At 46.2% G+C, this 24035-nt stretch overlaps 1 protein-coding gene across 5 annotated transcripts in view; it reads right to left on the bottom strand.

The window, feature by feature from the left end:
- The window catches only part of LOC144667774 (putative E3 ubiquitin-protein ligase HERC3), an 86821-nt gene that overhangs the window by 19769 nt on the left and 43017 nt on the right, over window positions 1–24035 (bottom strand). For all 5 annotated transcript variants that reach the window (XM_078529349.1, XM_078529256.1, XM_078529608.1 and 2 more), the window contains 9 exons: window positions 23651–23808; window positions 21781–21857; window positions 19951–20063; window positions 13986–14045; window positions 11843–11954; window positions 6664–6853; window positions 4588–4751; window positions 1748–1861; window positions 1603–1626 (listed from right to left, as the gene is read on the bottom strand). In XM_078529349.1, the coding sequence (XP_078385475.1) occupies window positions 1603–1626; window positions 1748–1861; window positions 4588–4751; window positions 6664–6853; window positions 11843–11954; window positions 13986–14045; window positions 19951–20063; window positions 21781–21857; window positions 23651–23808 (1012 nt within the window). The remainder of the gene's footprint in view (window positions 1–1602; window positions 1627–1747; window positions 1862–4587; window positions 4752–6663; window positions 6854–11842; window positions 11955–13985; window positions 14046–19950; window positions 20064–21780; window positions 21858–23650; window positions 23809–24035) is intronic.

Consider the following 24035-nt stretch of genomic DNA (forward strand, 5'->3'; position numbering starts at 1 on the left):
TAATAGGCTTGTCAGCAAAGTTAAAGCCCAGGGAATAACAGGGAGAGTGGCGGCATGGATGGAAAGTTGGCTGAGTGACAGGAGACAGAGAGTAATGGTGAACAGTTGGTTTTCGGGCTGGAAGAAGGTATATAGTGGAGTTCCCCAGGGGTCAGCATTAGGACCACTGCTTTTCTTGCTCTATATTAATGACCTAGACTTGGGTGTACAGGGCACAGTTTCAAAATTTGCAAACGGCACAAAACTTGGAAGTATTGTGAAATATGAGAATAGTGATAGACTTCAAGAGGTCAGAGACGGTTGGTTGAATAGGCGGAAACTCGACAGATCAATTTTAATGCAGAGAAATGTGAAGTGATACAGTTTGTAGGAAGAACGAGGAGAGACTAAATAAAATAAAGGATACAATTCTAAAGTGGGTGCAAGGACCAGGGGTACATAGGCACAAAATGTTGAAGGTGGCGAGGCAGTTTGAGAAAGTGGTTAATAAGATTTTTGGGATCCAGGGCTTTATAAATAGGGACATGGATTAAAAAAGCAAGGGGGTTATGATGAACCTGTATAAAACACTGACTTGGCCTCAACTGGAGTATTGTGTCCAATTCTGGGCACCACAATTTAGGAAGGATGTGAAGTGATTAAAGGGATGCATGGTTGTGTAGATAAACTGGGAGAAGTTCCTTTGAGAACAGAAGGTTGAGAGGAGATTTGATAGAGATGTTCAAAATTATGAGGGGTATGGACAGAGTCGATAGGGAGAAACTGTTCCCATTGGTGGAAGAGTTGAGAACCAGAGGCCACTCATTTAAGGTGAATAGCAAAATGAACCAACAGCAACTTGAGGAAGAACTTGTTTATGCAACAAGTGATTACGATTTGGAGTGAACTGCCTGAGTGTGGTGGAGGCAGGTTCAATCATGGCTTTCAAAAGGAATTTGGACAATTATCTAAAGAGAAAAGCTTTGCAGGCATATGGGGAAAGGGCAATGGAGTGAGACTAGCTGAGTTTCTCTTGCAGAGAGCTGGCACAAACATGGATGGGCCTAATGGCCTCCTGCTGTGCCATAACCATTCTACGATTTTATGTTAATAAGAAAAACAGGAGTTTCAGCCTTGGTTCAGGGCACTCTTCCCTCTGGGTTAGAGGTCATGGGTTTAAGACCTTATCTGGCTTATTGTCTAGGCTGGCATTTCAACTTCGTGTCTTTATCAGATGAGACATTAAACTGAGGCCACATCTGCCCTCTCCATTGGATGCAAATGATCCCTGGGGCATGACTTAAAGAAGAGCAGGGCAGCTCTCCATGGTGTTCTGACCAGCATTTATCCCTCCATCAAAACACTGAACAGAGGTTATATAATAAGTCCTCTCGTGTGCTTTATTTGGGGTCTTGTTGTGTACAAACTGGCCAGCGCAAGTGTGGTGGCACTTTAAGTGCAATCCATTGACTGCAAAGCACACTGGGATATCCTGGGGATGAGACACGGTGGCTATGTAAATGCAAGTTATTCCTTGCTTCAAAGAGCAAGTTCTGAAGGATGAAGAGCCCTTTCACAGGCACCCAGTTACCTTATCTAAAACGAAAGAGGCGGTCTACCTACCTCTGCAATAGCCGGCTGGATTTTCTGTAAAAATAAAACAGAAGACTTAGCTACAGAACGATGGTGAAAAGAAAAGAATGAAGAGCTCGTTCCAACTCTGGAAAACTGGAAGGGCTGCAAAAGTATCAAAAGCAAATGTACTTACCACCCCGGCGTGTTGAGATGCCCAGTAAAGAAAATCTGTTTCAAAGTTGACCAAGTTATTCAGTTCGTGGATGTAAAATACCTCATAGTCGATGTGGTTAGCGATCAAATTAACCTGTGCAGCGATGAAGAGGAAAAAAACTTAGTTTTGACGTAAAGTGTTGAACAAAAAACAAAGATTTGTGCTGTGGTTGGTGCTTCAGTCACAAACAAAGCACACACGGTGGGGGCAATTTAACCCTCCCCTTCAGGTGGGAATCAGGCATCCGGGCAAAGAAGATCAACTGGATCATCCATCCACCCCGCAGCTGATCAATTCCGATTGTCACCTGATCTCCCAAGCAGACGGTAAAGGGGCAGCAATTCTTTTTAATTAACGCGTGTCAGGTCCAAACGGTGTACCAAAACACGAGAATACAAGAAAACAGAGCAGCAGTAGAACATATGGCCCGTTGAGCCTGCTCCACCATTCAATACGATCATGGCTGATCTTGGGGGCGTCAACTCCACTCTCCTGCCTGCTTCCTATATCCCTCATTTCCCTGAGACCCCTAAAATCTGTCTATCCCAGTGTTAAATGTATTCAAAGATGGAGCATCCACAACCCCCTGGGATGGAGAATTCCAAAGATTCACAACCCTTTGAGTGAAGTAATTTCTCCTCATCTCAATCCTAAAAGATCGGCCCCTTATCCTGAGACTATGTCCCCATGTTTTAGATTCCCCAACCAGAGGAAACTATCTCTCGGGGTCTACTCTATGTCACAGACAGGGGGGTTGTTGGGCGGGGGGTTGTTGGGGGGGGGGGGGTAATTTAAACAGCACTAATTTCTTCTCTCACCACCCATCCATAAACAGAAAAGGTGTTTGGTTTGCTTTCCCCTTTGTAAGCGGTGGTGTATTTCCTAACCCCTCGGTTTGGTGTGATCCAATTTCTATTAGTAGCCCCACAGCAAACTCGAGATAGGATGAGCTCAAAGGGTTAGTTTATTTTCACACATTCAAAATGCAGGAGGAAGGTCACATCATTGCCTCCTTTGCATTCATACAGTAAAAGGGGTATAAAGAAAAGAAAGATTTAGAGTGCAGGGACTACAGAGAAAAGGGATATTGTTTCACATGGGTTCCAGAGTCCAGAAACAAAGTCCAGTGAGGTATTCCTCCACAGAGGTCAGTGGGTTGAAAACCAATCCTGCATAATTTACTTTTCTAGTAGTGTTGACTTCACACTATGAGATAGGCACACTGAGATCAATCAGTCTCGTAGGTGATGGTACAGAATTTCCAGTAGAAGCAGGAATAGGTGGGGCCAGGTGTCCAACCTGGGCCAGAGCTCCTTGTCTGTGAGACTGCTAGTCAGATGGTAAAAAGGCAGACTGAGGCCTTGCAGTCCAGAAGGCAATATTATTGGTTCCACAAACCAAAAGTCCATGTCACATGACTCCCACCTTGCCACATTGTCTTTGACAAGGGATGTGTATCCCTAGTCTGGGTCCCCGAGGTTGTTGAATGTCTCAGCAATTAAGAATTGAAAGGAAGGTTGCAGGGCCCTTTGTCTTAGCAGATGAGCGGACTCCTGTTGGCAAGCCTGGGTTATGAAATGCAGATGGCCTTTGTATAGCTCTCCTTGAGTTTGGTCTGTGCAGCCCACAGAGTTAGTGGCTCTTCAGGAATAACAAGCTGCAAGCTTCTCCAATACTACCAGGTAGCTTCTTTTGTTCAGGGTCATAGACAGGCATAGATTCAGCCATGTTAGGTCTTTGTTCAGTTTGAATTTTTTTAAGAGATAGCAATGCGCATATCTCTTTATATTTTATTTAAAAAAACTATACAGGGTGAGGTCTTAGGCCCTCACGCCTATCAATCCCCTTCAGAATCTTGTATTTTCCAATGAGATTGCCTCTCATTTTTCAAAATGGGAGAGAATATAGGCCCAATTTACCCAGCCTGTCATCATAGGAAATGTGTTATTGAGGTCGGACTGCAATTTTAACTCAGTGGCCTGAGCATGAGGCAGCGTGGAGTCATCTCGGTTAGTCAACTCAACGAGAAAAAAAGATCAGGGCCAGGGAAAGCTCAAAAATGTAAGTATTTACATTTCAGGTCAATGGCGTTCCCTCAGAACTGCTCAGTCTCCGTTTCACCTCCCTTAACCCCTCTTCCTTCGAACACATCGCCCTCCCTAAATCTCTTACTCCATATAAACAGTTCTGACCAGAGGTCATCGACCTGAAACAGTAGCTTAGCTTCTCTCCCCACGGACGCTGCCCAGTCTGCTGAGTATTTCCAGCATTTTATGTTTTGACTGTTGCTGACCCAAGGCTGGCTGGTTTTACCCGATGTGGAGATATTACAATGTTTCCTCCAACCATTTTAACAGGAAAGAAAGTAGGCTTCAAGAGCACAGAACCAACCGCTGTACTGCTGGTGGAATTATACCAGGGTTTACAAGGTGGAATAACGAGACTCGGTTGCAAAAACCTTGGTTTATATTCTCGAGTGAAGAAGACTGAGGGATAATTCAATTGAGTTTTAAACATTAAAAAGATTTGACAGGGTAGATTCAGAAAAGCAAATTTCATCTGGTCTGGAAAATCTGCTGATGCAGTGCAAAACTGGGGCAGGTAGTAACCGCAATGTGAGCAGATTAACAAGGTCATGTTGGTTATCAGAGAATTGGCAAGAGAACCACTCACAAAAGATGGGTGACGGAGGTAGCTGCAACCTTTGAAGACACATAAGTTTCTCACCCCAGCCCCCAAGCCAGTGTACTGTCAGAACACGGATGCAACTATTTCCCAAGGGAATGGTAAATTTCCCATCTTCAATTTCAGTTCAGTACCTTGTGCAGCTTTTCCAAAACCCGAAGAGCATCAATGATGTAATGGCTAAATACAGGAGCCAACAGCGCAGTCCTCATCCTGGTCAGAAGGTACACCACCGCGTCTTTATAGAGCTCCACCAGCCGGTTGAAATAACCAGCATCCACCCAACACCACCAGTTATCTGAAAAGAGAAAGGACCCATTTGTTTATCCATGAATCTGTCCCAAGAATAACAGGGGGTCATTCTCACTTACACCGCCTGGGTGGTGATCTGATGGAGTGGATACTCTGTCCCTTGCAGATCCTTTCCGATTTTCAACCCGCTTTTCCACTGCACTGAGAGATTCCTTGTCCATTGTGATTTGTCTCCATCTGGGCTCCCTAGTCCTCCCTTCTCCAAATAAAACTGTCGTTCTGTCTTTCTTAAACCTGTCCCTCCATTTAAACTCTTTTACCCATTTGCATCCCCTTGACCTTTCCACCTCTTGTGGCCTCTCTGCTCCCGTGGTCTCATAGCAAGGGCATCTCCAACCACCTCGGATCTCTCACCACCCACATCCCCCTTCCAACCTCTCTCCCTTCTGCACCCACCGCTATGGCCTCTTCCTGTTCCTATGTTCCTAGCTGTTCTTCCCAATACATTTACAGCTGCACTTTCAAACTCCCACTTGCCTCATCTTTGGCCTTCCATTCGCTACAATAATTCTGCACTGCCAACTTGGTCAACCACTTCCTCAGCTCCACCTGTGAGACCCTTTGATGCCCTCCAGATAAAGCTCCACCTCTCCCCTTGCCTCTGGTTTCATCCCCCTCCCTGGCCATCGTCTTAGGCTGGCACCAAATTGTTCACAACCTCAGAATCCTATGTGACCCCGAATTAAGCAAGCGACTCTTAATTTCTCTCACCATAAGAGCTACCTACCTCCCACTTCAGTAATATTGTCCACCTCCATTCTGAACAGCTATACATATTACAATGAGAATAATGAATACCTGGGCAATAGTACAAGCCAAGACTTTATCATGGGTATCAGACCGTAACCTGAAGGGGAAAAGCTTAATTGGTTCATTAGCTTTCTCTGACTCCTTGGACACAGTGATGATCCTGAAATCACACCCATGGAGCAGTTTTTCTTAAGCCTTAATATATGATTGCACCAGTTTATTCTTCTTTTTGAACAGGGGCCAGTATCCTTAGAGCAGAGGAGATTAAGGTTTGATAGGGATGGTCAAAATTATGAAGGGCTTTGATAGAGTAAATAGGGAGAAATTGGTTTTTTTACTGACAGGAGGATCATTTGCCAGAGGAGAGAGACTTAAAATAATTGGCAAAATAACTAGAAAGAAGTTTTGTTTTTAAATCGCAGTGAGTTGCTGGATGAAAGGGTGGTGGAAGCAGACTCAACAGTAACTCCGAAAAGGGAATCTGATAAACACTTGGAACGGAAATATTTGTAGGGTTATGGGGAATGAGTGGGACGGGGGAACTAATTGGATAGGTCTTTCAAAGAGCCAGCACAGGCAAGATGGCCTGAATGGCCTCCTTCTGTGCTGTAAGGTTCTATGGTGATGAATGAACATTGTGCAATTGTGACTGATCCTCGCAAAACTTGCTAAATGTCGAGTTGTAACATCTCAGTGATTTCAAGGAAGCAATCTGCACCATTTAGATTGCAATCAACCCAATCGGACAACAATGACATGATTTACATAAAACAGCACCAGTGCCTTGTGCTGGATGGGGCCACACTTCAACATAAATGGCTGGTTCAATCAATGCATGAATGTAATGTTTTCCCAAAAGCTCAGCTGGACCTGAATAAGGCAATGATTCAGCTGTGCATTACCAAGCAGTGATATTCTTCAGCTATACCCCTCTTCTGCCACATTCCCTCAACCCTCCCCCACACATCAGGAGAACATTCAAAACCAATGGGGAGACATACGACCCAACTGAGAGCCACTGATGTTCTGCCGAACGTTGCAAGCTCTTAAATGTCAAGCTTTTCGTTAAAGTGTTGCTCAATAAATTAGCACCAAGTTAGGTTCGCTATTCCTTTACTTCATCGTCTTCTCAAGTGCTCAGTACCTACCCAACACTTTGCTTGGGTTGGCATCCAAGTGGAGTATGGCTGCGGCAAACGGAAGGGCAAAGGTCAAATAATTCTTGGAGTCTTGGAAGAGAGGAAGCACCGGTAAAATCAAAAATGTTCTCATGGCCTCGACATCAGGCGGTGAAGTCGGTAACTGGGAAATCAAACAATTCTCTAAAGTCACAGTAACCTGAAAAAGATGTCCCATATAACAATTAAAGATGTTTGTATCAGCGTTATCTGCCCTTTCAATTGCTGAAGCATAGTGGGTAGAACTGTGAATCACACGATCATGGGCGCAAGTTCCACTCCTATCACCTAGGCTGACACTCACACTGCAGTACTGTGGGGATGCTGCACTGGTCGGAGGTGACGTCTTTCAGATGAGATGTTAAACTGAGCTCTGTCTGCCCTCTCAGGTGGGCATAAAAGATCCCAGAACAATATTGTGAAGAAGAGCAAGAGCGTTCTCACCAGTGGCCTGGTCAGTATTAGCCCAACAAACAAACTTCCACTAAAATAGGTCATCCCCGTGTTTGCATGCACAAATCGGTTGCTGTGTTTTCCACATTACAGCAGTGACTTTAAAATACTAAATCGGCTGTAAAGCACTTTGGGATATTCTGAGGTTGTGAAAGGTGGTACATAAATTAAAGCCCTTTCTTTCTAAAAGGTGCACATGTATTTTTAATTATTTCTGTATTTACTCTGCCAACGGACGAGAGTTTCCGCACCCACTCGCTGCCAGTATCTTCCAGTCCTGCCGCAAGTCAATGGACTCCTGGCTGGGGTGTTGCCTCACCTGTGGAGATACAGAGGCTCCAGATACCAGTCACTTTATGTTTTTTTTTAAAAACTATTTCACTCCTGTTGTTTGTAACTAAATGAATGTTTTTCCTCACAATTTCCAGAAATTATGTACAAACACTAAACAAAAACACACACATTTCACTAATCCTATATGGGAATGGTACGACTATACGATGGCCCTAATATGAGAAGTCTGTCCTGGCATTGATCATACGAAACTAATGACAGTATAACCATTAGAATATGGTATGTGTAGCTTCACAGTGGCAATGGTCAATGTCAAACCATCATTTTTTAAAAATTCATCCACGGGATGCGGGTGTCACTGGCTAGGCCAATATTTATTGCCCATCCCAACGGTACCTAAACAATAAACCCAAAAGCCATTTGAAGCCAGTCTTCCTTCCAACTGTGCGACTCACTGCTCCACGGACCACTGAGCATCCATTCACGGCCTGCAGTTGGTGGGTGTTGGCCCAGCTTCGAATCAGCCCTGTTCCACCTCCTTCCCTTGCTTTCCATGGGCACAGAGCAGGAGAGTGCGCCTGAGAGACAAGGCAGAGTTATCTCAGTTTCCAAACAGCAAATGGTCCCATTAACTGGCGCGTGATGTAACACAATTATCGATCCTGTAGATGGTGCGATGAACTCAGGGGGGTCAAAATTTTGGGCTGGCTGAGGTGGTGCGCAGTATAACAGGAACAATCGTGAAATGGAGCGCGATGACGTTGGGAGGGCGTCCCACCACGATATTTCGGTCAGCGGATGCGCATTTAAGTTGGAACCGCACCCGCCGACAATTAAAAGGCCAATTAAAGCCCAGTTAAAGACAAACTGACAGTAATTTCGAGTGGCCTGTGCACTTTTACGCTCATCACGCAGGCTATTTGGCTAGGCAGCCTTCACGTTTCTCATTCATTCGACATCCAGGAAGGGATGAAAGGCCCACAGTGGGTGTTGGTGAAGTGAGTTAGGAGTTTTGCCGTGAGTTGTTTGGACTTGGTTTATAGATCGTTTCTGGCATTTTTTTTTTGGTGTTTTCACAGAATCATAGAATTTTAACAGCACAGAAGAAGGAGGCCATTTGGCCCATTGTGTCTGCAGCGGCAGAACAGAGAACGCTCTGATTTTTAAGCATTTGCAGAGGCTTTCTGCAGAAAGGCCCCTTCAGTGCAGAAACCTGTGCAACCATCAGGACAAAAAACGGGGATTGTGTACTCTGCTGGAGAACCTCCTCAGAAACGGGGAAGAGGGCCAGAAGGGAGAGGAGACCAGTTACCCACAGGCACTACCCCAGATGTACTGAGAGGTGCAGCCAGAAGGGGTGAAGGGCCAGCAGGAAGTGCAAGGCAGAAGGGTCCGGAGAAGACACCAATATCTACCAGGTAGAGCATAAAGGCTGCGATCATGCTACCTCGACATGTCAGAGGTTCAGGGCCGAAGAAGGCTCCATCTCTCCAGAGACACTGTCGCCTATCTGCGACATGATCAGCCCCAAAATTGCCTCCAAATGTGTAGGTGGCCACCCTATGCCAGTGGCTCTGAAGCTGACAGCTGCCCTGAACTTTAATGCCTCAGGTTCTTTCCAGGGGTCAGCGGGAGATCTATGTAGTGTCAGGCAATCAGCTCCCCACAGCCGCACTGCTCCCAAGGGTCAACACCTTCATTCACTCCAGCCAGGCAGGGCAAGCCAGAGGCTTCGCTGCAATTGCAGGGTTTGCCTGAATTCAGGGATCCACTGATTACACGCATGTGCCCATAAAGGTGCCAGCAGGGGAGGCAGGTGCCTTTGTTAATAGAAAGGGCTTCCACTCCCTCAACATCCAGATCGTGTGTGACCACAAGAGTGAGATACTGCAGGTTTGTGCCTGGTATCCAGGAAGCTGCCATGATGCTTACATCCTGCATCCCTCCCAGGTGCCAAGGCTGTTCATTGCTCCAGCACGCCTAGATGGCTGGCGTCTGGGTGGGAGAGTCCAGCGCCATGGCTGGGCACTCCTCAGTCGTCCGCCAACCTGAGGTTTGCTCACCTGCTCACAAGAGATGGATGGGAAGCTAGCAGAGTTACCAGGTGCCTCATCCAGCTCTCCCATTGGAGGTCACTGCCAGTGTGTGGGCTCACAGGTCTGAACACAACCCCAGAAAAGCCCTGATTGAGTTCCTGGAGTTGCCTCTCCACGAGAGCCGCCACTCTCTCTATGGAGGAAGCTGTGTGCTCTGAGCTCTGGGCCAACACAGTGCTCACGCTCCACATGGACTCCTCCAACACTGAGACCATGGCACACAAGACCCTCATGGATCTCTGCCAGATCTTCACATGCATCCCGCTGGGCATCGAGCTTCTGCCGCCTGATGGACGACTCCAAAGGCTCATCATCTGCCTTGGGCTCAGCATCGTCCTGGTCTCCAGCAGTCCCCCGACTGCCAGCACCCTGGGGACTCTCTGCCTGCGCCAGTTCCTCAGGAGCGTGATGTGCCTTCACCACTGTGCACTACCATCTGCCCCGATACTCATATATCCCCGATGTGCCTGTATCTGCGCTGGTGCATGATGCAGAGGGAGGATGTGGCGCAGGAGCATCTGGCAGCTGGTCATCTCCGGAGGTCAAGGGAGGGTCCTCGTTGTGATGATGTTCCCTCTGAGGGAGGAAGAAAAATTGTCAGCGGCGAGCGGCATTACGAACACAGAGTGCACGCAGTCTGGTTGCTTCTCAGAATGGACGTCTGACTGAGCAAAGACTTCTGAATGGATGAGCAACAGGGATTAGTGGATTTCACATGTCAGTCTTACAACCACTACCCTACATCTCTCATACCCTCCACCAATCTCTTCCCTGTCCACTGGACTCTTACCCTCCTCCAGGACCCCTGCCTCTCCGCGACCAGTGGACCTGGCTCCACGTTTGCAGGTCCTCTTCGGTGCATGCTCCTCCGCCTGACTTGAGGGGTGGTGGTTTGGGACCCCCACCACCCATCCATCCTCACTGCTGCACACCGTGACTCCTCTTCTCCTGTCAGGACAAAAGTGTTTTCATTAGACCCCCCTCTACACACCACAAAACCCCCGTGAAGATGCAGGTTCAGGTGCCCATCACATTGTCACACCTCATCCTGACATACATGCCAGCCATAGTCCACAAGGCACAGGATTATGTGCCACTTTACATTCTGCCATTGTACACCCGTGAGCACCAACAAATGCTGCCACTCATAGGTACATCCATGCAAGGTTCCGACTGGATTCAGTACTCACCCTGGCAGAGCGCAGGAGGTCATTGAACCTTTTCCTGCATTGGATCTCGGTCCTACACAGGTCATCATGCCCGCTGACCAGACCTGCCACCTCCGTCCAGGCCACCTTTGTCAGGTGAGGCGACCTCCTCTTACCGTCCCGCAGCAGCAAAGTGATGCATCAGCCACTGACCACCTCCGCCAAAAACCCACAGGCACTCATCAGAAAAGCTGGGTGGGGGGTGGGGGGGGGGGGGGGGGGCAGACCGGCTCCAGGCATTTCTATCCTGCCTGGCTTGGGCTGTGGGTGTGGATGTGGATGACATACTGCAGACAGTAACAGCACAATAACCGAAGGATGAGTCAAACAATTCGATTATCAAAGCTGCTCCCGGAGGCTCTCGAACACAGGCTTCCAGCCTTCAGGGAATTCCATTTAAACCTCCCGCCCACACCCTTACTGGCCTTGGCACCCCACCCTCTTCCCACCCCCCACCCCGCCAGCAGCGCTGAGCCTGTCCTCAGCGCTCGTTTCACGTTGGATGGCAGTTAATTGGCCAGCCAGCGTAAAATCGATGTCGGGAGCCGATCCCGGGGTGGGAGCGGATTTCACATCCGCTTCCGGTCCCGCCATTTACGCTCGCCCAACCCAACCAGCTAAAAATTCAGGCAAGAGAAAAGTAAGCAAAGCTGTAGGAAGAGCTGGAAGCCTGAGCTGAAGCATGGAGTGGACATTTTCAAGCAGTGAATAAAACCAGTTCCATCTCTACATAAATCCAAGATAGAAAATATACAACAGAGACCAGGAAGTCATTGTGAGGGGAACTGTAACCTTTAATTCTGTCTCCACAAAATGCTTCAATCCAACCTCAGAATATCCATCCAATGGTGTGCTGTCTTAGTCTTCTTACAGTCTGAATGAAATGACTCATTTAGTGACAGTTTTGTACCATGGGATGTTACTCACTAGGAACTAAGTCGAAAATATCTTCAAGTAGATCCCTTTCCCTGGGGAAAGCTAAAAAGCCCTTTGTGCCATTAGTATCGTGGAGATTCCAAGTCTCATAAGTGCTCACTCACTCAAAGACAAGGAACACAAGATGAACAAGCTTCATACTTTACAAAGTTAAAGGTTTACCTGCTGTAGTAATTTGGCGTATGGAGAATTCACCAACTTCTCAAAAAACAACATGGCAGCCTTCAAGTCAATGCCAGGGTTTCGAGGACTAGTTTTAAAATGCTCGTCATTACTGTAGGGGATCAAAATGTGTATTTTTATGTAAAGCTGTCCATTCTACTCCATCCCTCATCTCCTTGTATTTTACATGAAGTCACAAAGTAACCTGCTGCCTAGATCTAATGCTATTTGCTCCTATAATTTCTATACTTATGACACCAGATAATCCTCTAACTGGTCTCTTTATAGGTTAGTATTAATGGGCACAGCGTTGCCAACAACTTTGAGATAGTGAATTTTCCCGCACTGTGGCCACTTATGAAACCAAATTCAAGGTCATTAGTTGGTAAAGGGTTGGCGGGGGAAGAATGATTGGTCAATCCTGTCCCACAAAGAGCTGTATGGTCTCCTTCTGTGTTGTAAGATTTTATGAGGACACTGTGGAAAAGCTTTCAACCTCGGTGGGTGGTGTTTGGGTGGGCATAATGCCAACAGTACGGGATCAGTCACCCGATACACTGAAGTCAATGGGTTGCAGCACAGGCACCCGATCCCGCTACCACCCCTTTATGCTTCCCTCCAACGTTCGCCGCCCAAGTTGGAAGTTCCACCCCTGTAGTCCTGTAGATGGGCGAGCAACCCAAGAGGCTCCAAACACAAAACAGGGACTCATCAACACTTCCTCAGGGCATTGAGGGATGGGCAATAAATGAGGATGTACCAGTGTTGTCCCCATCCTGAAACCAACCAGAGTAACTGTAGTTGTCCCAGGAGGTAATTGTATTTCTCTATACTGTCATCTCGAGCCAAATAGGCCTGGGGCAGTAGGTGCAATGGGCAGTCGTATTCCATTGACCAGGATCTATGAATACTGAAGCATTCAGGGTCTGCCATCGGTCTCCCATGTCAAAGTGCACACTGATTATTTCATACTACTGTACAAAGACATGTTTTCTCTCTGGTCCTCAAAGCACAGCACAAAAACAAATTATTTGCAATAAATGCATTATCCAGTCCATTTCTCAGATGAACCCACGGGTTGGAAAGGAGAATGAAAGACTATGAGATGAATTGGGGAAAACTTTGATCAAGGACTGTGGAGAGGGAGGAAGCAAGAAAAAAATAACTCGGGGGGCTTTAAGGTCATTGGCAAAAGAACCAGGGAGAGATGAGGAGAGAAATGCGCTACGCAGCGAGTTGTGATGACCTGGAATGCAATGTCTGAAAGGGTGGTGGAGGCAGATTTAACAGGAACTTTCAAAAAGGAATTGAACAAACACTTGAGAGGGTAAAAACTGCAGTGTTATGGAGAAAGAGGGCAGTTGAATGGGAATAATTGGAACACTCAACGAATCCATTCCCCCGTCTCTTCCCCACAGCCCTGATATTTTTTTCCATTCAGATAGATAATTAATTAATTCCCTTTTGAAAGCCAGGATCGAATCTGCCTCCACCTTCCCCATTCCTGCAGAATCCAAAATGGCGCTCCACAAACAACGCGTCTCGTTGTTGCCAACGGATGCCAACATTCCTCGATTGTCCTGGAATCTCCAGGAACTGAAGGTTAATCCCTCGGACACTACTGTGGACAACCTGGGAGAAAAGTCATAGAGGCCTTAAAATATATTAAAAAAAAGTCTTCTCCACCCATTTTCTTTAAACGTGTTTACAAAATTCTAGGAGCTGGGGGACACAGGCAGGAGGAGGTTGTTTGACTGACATTCAAGAATTTGACTGGCATTCACGAATCATCCAATCAGGTGATGAAGAGTCAACTGGTGTGAGATGGACAGGACGTGTGACCAATGGTGGAGAGTAGAGGGGCAGGGTGCTTGGAGCTGGGGGAATCATGTGATGAAACCTTCAAAAATACACCACACCAGACTGGCAACCCCGCCGCCTGTTCCTGACAGGATGTTCACCAACTGACTAAACCCTGGAAAGAAAAAGGATGCTGCTCAGGTCTAGTTTTACCAGATTGCTCCTCCACAACCATACAATTTATTTAACAATTTTAGATAAGAGGGCTGAGTTCCCCTTACACACACACACACAAAAAAAAATAATGGAATCAATCACATTCTAAATAAACGACTGCACTTACTGATGATCAAGGAAGCTGCCATTCAAACACGCAGGTGAAGAAAATATCGCATTTAATTCACTGTAAAAAAAGGTGGGAAAAGACAGGTTAATGGATAAACCATCCACATGGTGCTTCCTCATATATAACCTGGCCACTAGCTTGTGGCTCCTCACCGATGATATTCAGTGTCCTAGTTGAGCTAACAACCTACTCTGGGCTGGAGATAATGGGGTGACTTTTCAACTCACCCCTCCACACCACCCACACCCTGCCCCCCCTCCCCCCGCCCCGTGAATCTCCGAGTCTCACCTGATGCGGTTTTCAGGTCGGCTTTGCAAATGGGTATGTGACCCTCCCACCGGAGATAGCTAAGGCAGCCGCTAGCACATGCAAAATCCAGGTCCTATACCCTCATTGGCAGTCACAAATGGGCAGGCTGTTCCCACTTGTACCCAGCAGTTAGCGCCTACCCAGCAGTTCTTAAAGGGCCGCACCAACAAAACTGCGGGTAAAACTCCCCATGAAACAGAAAGGCTTCACCTAACGACCGGATCGGCGAGAAATATTATCTGAGTCGCTTTGTCAGTACAGCGTGCAAACAGTCTACAGGCCTATTTCTTCATGCATTTTAATGGAAAAGAGAAAGAATCGACGACACGAGGAAAAACCTTTTTTTTCCATAAACGCAGCGAGTGGTTAGGATCTAGAATGCACCACCAGAGTGTAGTGGAGGCAGATTCAATCGTGGTTTTTGAAAGAGCATTGGATAATTAACTGGAGAGAAAACCTGTGCAGGGCTATGGGGGAAAAGGCCAGGCAGTGAGACCTAGCTGAGCTGTCCTTGCAGAGAGCCAGCATGAAGGCGATAGGCTGAATGGCTTCAAACTGTGTTGTGATCATTCTATGATATAATGGATTGAGGGAGGGAGAATTCTATGGGGGCTGCAATGGCGGGAGTGGTGAAAGTGCGGGGTGGGGTGGGGCAGGGGACGGCGTGGACGGTGATATGGAGGGGCCGCCAGTGTTCTTGGCACGAAAGAGTTCTTGTGCTGGCCCTAACCACCATCTTCCTACAACAAGTCCCTCATTAGAGCCTGTGCCAGACCAGGGAATGAAGAAGAAATTTGGAGGGAACATCGACATGACAAAGTAGCTCAAAAAAAGTGTCCGAGGTCCAAGGATGATGGGACGTGCTAGCAGATCGGGGGGGGGGGCAATTCAACCAAAAAAAAATCATAAAACGTACATTTAAAAACATACAAAGGGCAGGATTTGCAAGTGGACAAAGGGAATTCGAAAAGAACCAAGTCCAAAGGTTTAAGGGAGAAACAAAAATACAAATTTAAAAAAAAGGTAATTTTTGAGTTGCCTTCTACACAGGAGTTTTAGGCAGGTCTTTCAAACGCTATAGGGATTGGACGGGGCTGATACAATTCCCTCTGGGGCATAATGTTAAATAAGAGCTCAGCTATTCTACAGGATAGCGAAAATTTTCAACTCTCTTTCCGGGGATCAACTAAAATATTCAAAGACAGGTCGATGGGTTTTGTTGGGTAAGGCTTTTAAAGGATATGGATCAAAAGTGGGTAAATGGAGCTGAGGTACAGATTAGCCATGGTCTAATTGAAAGAAGGAACAGGCACCAGTGGTTGAATGGCTTTCTCCTGTTCCTAACATGCTCTGTGGATAAAGGGGAGCCTGTAGATGTGCTGTACTTGGATTTCCAGAAGGCATTTGATAAGGTGCCACTTCAAAGGTTATTGCGGAAAATAAAAGCTCATGGTTAACATATTAACCTGGATAGAGGATTGGCTGGCTGACAGATAACAGAGTTAGCATAAATGGGTCTTTGTCTGATTGGCATCATGTGATGATTGGAGTCCCGCAGGGGTCTGTGTTGGGGCCTCAACTTTTTTACAATTTACATCAATGACTTCGCTGACGGGAGCGAAGGCATTGCAGCTAAATTTGCAGATGACTCAAAGATAGGTGGGAAAATATGCTGTGAAGGAAACATAAGGGAGAATTTTCTCCCCGTCCGGGGAGGGGGGGGGGGTTGTGCGGGGGCGGGTGCGCAGCGGCCAGAAGCGCTGAGCACTCCCCGCGCGGGCAGCGGGGGGAGGGGGTTGCCTGAGTCAGGGAGTGCACTCTTTCGCTCGCTCCTTGAGGCAAAGAGCTGCCTCAGGGAGATTAGTTGAAGTTCTGAAAATTTTAATTAAAAAAAATTAAGGCATGTCCCCTCGTGTAAAAGTGCCACATGAGCTGGGACATGTTTACAAATGTTATTAAAAATTTTCACAAAACTTTAAATACCTTCATGAAACCTCATCCCGCCCGTGGATGAGGTTTTATGATAAATGCGAAGGCCGCCTGGGCTTTTCGCCTGCCCCCCCGCCAACCTTAAGGCTGGACGGGCAGCTCTGTTAAGTGTTTTAACTGATATTTAAATGGCCTTAACAGGCCTTTAACAGTTCGGTGGGCGTGCAGCCGACTCCGGTGCGCACCCGCCAAACTGAACATCTGGATGACGCGCAGCAGACGTCGGGACGCACCCCCGCACCCCGAGCTGAAAATTCTGGGCCATAAGGAGTTTGCAGACGGATATATATAAGTTGAGTGAGTGGGCAAAAATCTGACAGATGAAGTATTGTGGGAAAATGTGAAGTTGTTCACTTTGGCAGGAAGAATAAAAAAGCAGAGTATTACTTAAATGGAGAATGGCCGCAGAATTCCGAGGTGCAGGGGGATCTAGGTGTTCTCATGCATGGGTCATAGAAAGTTAGCATGCAGGTACAACGTGTAATCCAGAAGGCTAACGGAATGCTATCCTTTAATATGAGAGGAAGTGAACATAAAAGTAACAATGTTATGCTTCAGTTATACAGGCCATTGGTGAGACCGCATCTCGAATACTGTGTGTAGTTTTGGTCTCCTTATTTAAGGATGTAAATGCATTGGAGGCGGTTCAGAGGAGATTTACTCGATTGATACCTGGAATGAGCTAAGTTTGATGAGGTTAGACTGGGCTTGTTTCCACTGGAGTTTGGAAGACTGAGGGGTGACTTGATTGAAGTATATAAGATCCTGAACAGCCTTGACAAGTTGGACGTCGAAAAGATGTTTCCTCTTGTGGGTGAATCCAGAACTAAGGGGTCACTGTTTTAAAATTAGGTGTCGCCCTTTTAGGACAGAGATGAGGAGAAATTTTTTCTCTCAGAGGGTTGTGCGACTTTGGAACTCTCTGTCTCAGAAGGCAACGGAAGCGGGGTCATTGAATATTTTTAAGGCAGTGGTAGATTAATTCCCTTGCCCAACAAGAATCTAAGGTTATCGGGGGTATATAGGAATGTGGAATTCAAAACACAAAGAGATCAGCCATGATCTTATTGAATGGTGGAACAGACTCGAGGGGCCAAATGGCCTACTTCTGCTCCTGTTTCACAAATTCGTATAATTAGAGATACTCATCCCTCCGAGAGGGAACAACAGCAAACGGGCAGCTGCCTGGGATGAGATAATGGTTCATGGTGACTCTGTAAAAACGCTCAATGATGTAGGTTATTGTACAATTAACATCTGTTATCCCTGAAGAAACATTGCATTTTAAATAGTAAAAGATCACATTAAAGTGTCAATTCATCCCTGTATAACAGTCCATGTCCAAACTAGCACTGTAAAGAACCTATAGGAACACATGGTGGGTAATATAGTGGCTTTGGAAAAGGGCAAGAGGAGAGCTACACGAATGATTCCTAGCTTAACGACCCTCAGCTACTCAGATTGGATCAAGGACCTTTGCTTACTTACTTCAAACAACATAGGTGACCTGGTAGAAGTCTATAAAATAATTCAGGAACTGGATATTGTGATTGTAGACGTTCTGGGGACGTGATATTAAACAATACAGGAGGAGCAGGAACAGCCTGAACACTGGGCGATTCTTCTTTTCCCAGACAGTGGAGAGCCTCCGGAATGCGCTGCCGGCTGGTGAGCTGGGAGCTAACTCTCTGCCGAGAGAGAATTGGACTGGTTCCTAACTGGAGCAAAGGTTGCCTCATTTATAAGGCAAGTGTCTTTATAGATAACACTTGGTCCATCTGATCTCCTGGACTGGTCTTGATCAACTGAGGTGGTCAGAGAGGAATAGTCCAGAGTATTTACTGGCCCTGGGTTTTTTTCTGTGTTTCTTACCCCTCCCAGAAAATCACATGGCTGTGGCCAGTGGTGTGATGTGGTGAAGGTGAGGACGACAGTGGGGGGAAGAAGTGATTAGCAACAATGATCCCGCCATCTTGATATGGCGCAGCCTTGATGGACCAGTTGGTCTTTTCCTGTCCATCATTTTTATCTGTCCGAAACATGGTATTAAAGCCCACTAAAACCTCTGACTGGCACTCATGCAGTTAATTGCAATGCAATACAATGCCCCTGACTCCAGCTATCACAGCTCCATTTACAGCGAGTACTAAACTAGACTTAGCACTGGTGCAGTTAGTATGTGCAGCAAGATTCCACGGAGGGTTGCCAATTCGGTACGCTGGGATGTTTCATCACATGACTTCCCACCTCTAACCATTGGTGTCCTAGCACATTACCCACAGAAAATAAGTCAATAATGGCAGCCATAATACCCATAGTCCCCTGCGCTCCAGAAACCGCTCTGGTCACCACATCGTTTTATTAGAATCCTGTTCAGAGTTAAAATCCGTCCCAATGTTAACTAGGCTGAGTAATCAGCACTTCTTTCCTTTGGCTTTGTTCCCATTGAGGACAGCGAGGCCTGCCTCCTTGCTTTGCCCCACACTCAATGTAGAGTGATGCCCCTCAAGCTACACAACCAATTGTCTCTCACTCTCTCTAATGGAAAGAGATGCCTACGGTCCTTTGTGGACTGCGGCTAAACACCACCGAGTTCAGGCAGCAGAAAGGAGAGGATTTCACTCCACACAAAAGAAAGAGAGGTGACCTGATCAAGATCTTTGGAAAGGGTTCGATAGGACAGTCGCATCGAAAGCGTTTCCAATTGTGCAGGAGACCAAAACTAGGGGCCATAATAATGAGATAGTCACTAAAATATCCAACAGGGAATTCGGGAAAAACTCTTTACCCAGAGAGTGGTGAGAACATGGAACTCATGGAGTAGTTGAGGCGGGCGGCACAGGTGCTTTTAAGGGGAAGCTAGAGAAACGCATGAGGGACAAAGGAATAAAAGGTTATCCTGATAGGGTTAGGTGAGGTAGGGTGGGAGGAGGCTCGAGTGGAGCATAAACCCTGGCATGGATCAGTTGGGCCAAATGGCCTCTTCCTGTACCCTATATCCTGTGTGATTTTACATAATCAATCTAGGCTGGTTTTAAACACCAGGCCCAGAGGTAAATGATATTGCCAGTCTACCCAGTGGCTCATAAACCAAGCACTTGGCTACAACCAGCCCTTCAGCTGGGGTTAAGGGAATGTGCAGCAAAGGACCAGAGCAAAAGAACAAAGTAAAAAGAACGTGATCGAGGATTCTAGCTCTAACTTCTTCCGTACATATCTAAATCGGAGTGAAAAAAGTGGAAACCTTCCGCAATTTATAAATGAAATTTAAAAGCTGGACAGTTTTCTTTCCAACTGAAACGAAGTTTCTTCGAGAAATCAGAGGCTGGATTTCGGAGCTAAAATTTCTAAAAGGAGCAGTTTTATTAAGCCTACAGTTTTAGGCCCTGCCTCCTGGGACTCTCCGAGGCAGAGATGGGAGTTTCCCAGGGCAGCAGAAGTGTGGCAATGCAAGCAGCAGGATGACTGTCTAATGCCAGGCCAGGAAATGGTACAGAAACAGAGAAAACACCAGGCCAACTGGCATGACTGAGAAATTCTTCAGTGAGGGAGTGAGGAGGGCGGGGACTCTATTATAGAACATGACACTGCTTAACAAGATGAAACAAAAGTCAATCCAATTAAAATATTTGTCAGCAGTAATCAGAGCTGGGTCAAAACTTACTTAAGTACGTCCTTTCCTGAAAGACTTAGCATCCACTTATTCATGTTGTTATTAATTATCCTGACACGCCTTAAAGGATCCAAACAGCGGAAATCATCAGGGACTTGAGAGTGCTGGAAAGGTAAAGAGAGTGCATGAACTTGAGAAGAAAGAAGAAAAGGGAGATGTTGTACATGTGTGTTGCATTCAAAATGCGACAAAAATCTCCTACTGCTTAATTCCGACTTTTTATTGGGAGCCAAGAAGGGCGATTAAGTTAAAACACTTTCAGCTTCAGAGCTTTACCAATTGCACAGACTATTGCCACGCATTACGGACATACACACACACAATGGTGATTACATCAGTGCAGTCAATGCTAAACCTCAGCATACTAAGATTAAAGTTGTAAAACAAGCTGTAAGCATTCTTAAAAAGGGGAAAGCCACCCATTCATTATGAGGGCAGAGTTTTGTTTTCTAATTAAAACCTAATCAAATCCCTTGCCTACACAGTCCTGTATCGGAGAAACACAGAAAGAGCCTGTGTTTCTGATAGAATGGTTATGGCACAGAAGGAGGCCATTCAACCGGTTGAACTGGTGCCCGCTCTCTGCAAGCCCAATTTCTAGTCCCACTTCCCGCCCTTTCCCCATAGCTCAAGAGCACAAGAATTAGGAGCTGGCATAGACCATTCTGCCCCTTGAGCCTGATCCGCCATTCAATAGGATCGTGGCTAATCAGATTGTGGCCTCTACTTGATTTCTCTGTCTTCCCCTCAATAATGCATGAATCCTTTGTTGATCAAAAACCTAACTCAGCCTCGAATACATGCAATGACCCAGCCTCCACTATTCTCTGGGAAAGAGAAGTCTAAGACTAGCGACCCTCAAAGAAAAAAAAGTGAAAATTGTTTCCCAACATAGTGCCTTTTCCATATGAACACAACCTAAAGCATGTCACAGCTAATGACATAGTTTTTGAGGTGTAGTTGCTGCTGTCATTGTAAGCCCAACACAGCAGCCAATTTGCACACAGCAAGGTCCCACAAACAGCAATGAGAAATGATCTGATACTCTGTTCTACTCTTTCTGGCCAGCAGCAAGGTCAAATTACGGGACTAGCTATCTAACAACCTGGACCATTAATCCAGTGAAAGAGAATTCAAATCCCCACCATGGTAGAGAAGTTATTTTAATAAAAGACTGGTGTCAGTAAAATAGATCCTGCAGCTGGTGGATCATTGTAAAAACCAAACTGGTTCACTCATGTTCTTTTGCAAAGGAAGCCTTCCATCCTTAACCCAACTGGTCAACATGCCACTCCAGTCCCACTCTAACATAGTTGAGGCTTAACTGTGCTCTAACATGGTCTAGCAAGTTAGTCGAGGGCAGCTAGGAACGGACAATAACGAGGGAAGATCATTTGCAGAATGGCACAGCTTTTTTTTTCGAGATTAAAGCACTAGTTGCTGCTTTTGTTTTCATCTGTATACATTTGTGTGTGTGTGTTTAGTTGGGTTAAGGTTGAAATGTTTTTCCATTTAAGCTGACCAGTGCCACATAATAACCAACCCAGAACAGCACAAATGAATGTACCATATTTGTCTTAAATAGATGACAGGTAATGCAAATTGTTTACAGGTTTTAAATCTTAGCTTATCACATCATACCCAGAAAATCTACATTATATAAAATATGAAGTCTTTTTACACTTCTCTAAATCTACACAGTCAAAACTACTAATTGAAACCCCTAATAAAGGTATGGGACATAAATGTGTGTCAGTGATGCCCACATACTGAGAATGAATCGAAGCATTTAGTTTAGGCGTTTACCAGGTTTGGTCTCACCTCATACTGAAAGAAAAGGGCGAAACTCTGATCCCCTCCACAGCAAACATGTTTCAGCACATGGTACTTGGACTGATCTGCCAACAGATCAAAGCAGGTCTCAATACACACAGCAACTTATGGTTCAAAACATGGCTAGACTTAAAACCATCGACAAATCGCTGACTTAAATCTTGAGGCTCACAAAATACCACCTGACAAGGGACATTTCAACTTGTAGGGATGATTCATTTCCTGTTGGCCCGGCGAGTACTAGAAGGCAGGAGCGCATCAGGCGATGGATAAGACGGGAGATGCTGCCGCTTGGGAACCCAGTCCAGGGTTTCTCTTTCTAACGCATGCAGAATGGTGGAGGTTAAGTTGGGGGAAAAGAGCTCTTGTTAAGGAAGTGCAGTGGGTGGAATCTCGGCAGCCACAGCCTGTCAAGGGGTTGGCAACTCCAGGGGTCATAATGACAATGTTAGAAATGCAGGTCCCTTTCAGAGTGAACCAGGACACGCTTCAGAGTGAATCGAGAGCAGGTGACGCTCACTGAAGCCTGTACTTAAGAGCTGAGTTTTTCCTCCAGTGGGGAGGGTTTTGCTTCTGGACAGGGAGAGAGAGGATCCAGAAGGGAAGTGCAGAAATCAGTATTCGTACTGAACTATAGTTTAACAATAAAACAGTTGTGATTCACAGAACGTCTTCTGCTGCCTGATTCGATAAATGGACATCCGCCTATTAAACACATATCACCGGCTGCACAATGACGATCTGGAGCATAGCTGCTGGCGGTGTTACTTTGAGAGCCGCCTCTCTGCTTTGCATCAGACAGGACTCTAAAGGTACTGTTATTGGGCCCAAATGTGGCTTAAAGGCAAAGGGGCTTGTACTTATAATAGATGCACTCTATCTCGCCTCTCTAAGAAACAGCTAAAATTGCTGCACGCAAATTACAACAATTTTCACACAACAGGGCGCTATAGGCAGGAGGTGATTTCCCACTTATTCTGCATTGGCAGGAATGGGTGAAGGGAAGGGTGTTGGTACCAGGACAGTTTGGTGCACTAGCCCAGTGTCAGCTTTGACATCCAACTGAGGATTCAATTCAATTAATAAAATCTCAGCCATGGTGACCATGAAACTATCATCGATTCTTGTAAAAACCTATCTGGTTCACGAATATCCTTCAGGGGAAGAAATCTGCCATCCTTACCTGCTCTGGCCTACATGTAACTCCAGACCCACGGCAGTGTGGTGACTCTTAACTGCCCTCTGAAATGGCTCAGCAAGTCAGTCAGTGCAAGGGCAATTAGGGATGGGCAACAAACGCTGGTCTTGGCAGCAACACACACAACCCATGGAAGAATTTTTTAAAAATTGACCAATGCATCAATCTTCAAGAATTGCAACTGGAGTGTTTTGAGAATCAGAATGAAAGCTGAAATATTATCCAAACTGATAACCGGCAGTAGAAGAAATGCTTCCCGCTAAAACTAGGCCTGGATAAACTGAAATGCCTGAGTCATTGTGTGGTAATGATGGTTTTATTTAGTGTGTAATATACCTTTAAGAACAATGCTAGTTAAGGAAGGTCACATGATCTTTAGTACCCAATAGGAGAGTAGCACAGGCTACCTCAGTAGTCAGCAGTTGGTTGTGTAGAGATAGAGTTCGGGTTGAAAGCACACATGTAGTTGCTTCTGAGAACCTTGTAAATGAACTCAGTTTCCACCCAGGAAGTATCTGCTGATCAACTCTATCGAGAGTACCAACTCGGCCACCACTCACAACGGATTGGACGTGGGCTGGATCACACTCACACTGAACATAATTGTACGGGCAAGAGTTGCATTGCTCAATCCAGGGCAGCCTTACCCCCTTCACTCACCATTAGGATTCAGCTTGTGCGAGTGAGTCACCCAATTCCCAGCCACCTTGTATGGAACCTGAGAGTTAACAGTGTGTCCAGATCCTAACTGACCTCTGTTGCCACGTCCAAATGCATAGATTAGGCCAGAAGAAGGCACAAAGGCAATCGTGTGCTGTCTGAAATAAGGAAGGACACATTAAAGCAGTCGCGCATTTCGAACGTGAAATACTAAGTTGCATTTGACATCAGAGCTCAAGAAGTCAGGGCGATGGCCCAGGTCTGCACCATGACAGAGGCGCCTCCAGACATGGCGTGTTCCATTTTCACAGGGGGCGAGTGTGGAGTCAGGCCAGGCTTCACGCAAGCCCAGTTCGCACTGGCAGTTGCCATTTAAGTCACCAGA

Source organism: Cetorhinus maximus, chromosome 1 (genome assembly GCF_964194155.1).
Source record: "Cetorhinus maximus chromosome 1, sCetMax3.hap1.1, whole genome shotgun sequence".
Lineage (NCBI taxonomy): Eukaryota > Metazoa > Chordata > Chondrichthyes > Lamniformes > Cetorhinidae > Cetorhinus > Cetorhinus maximus.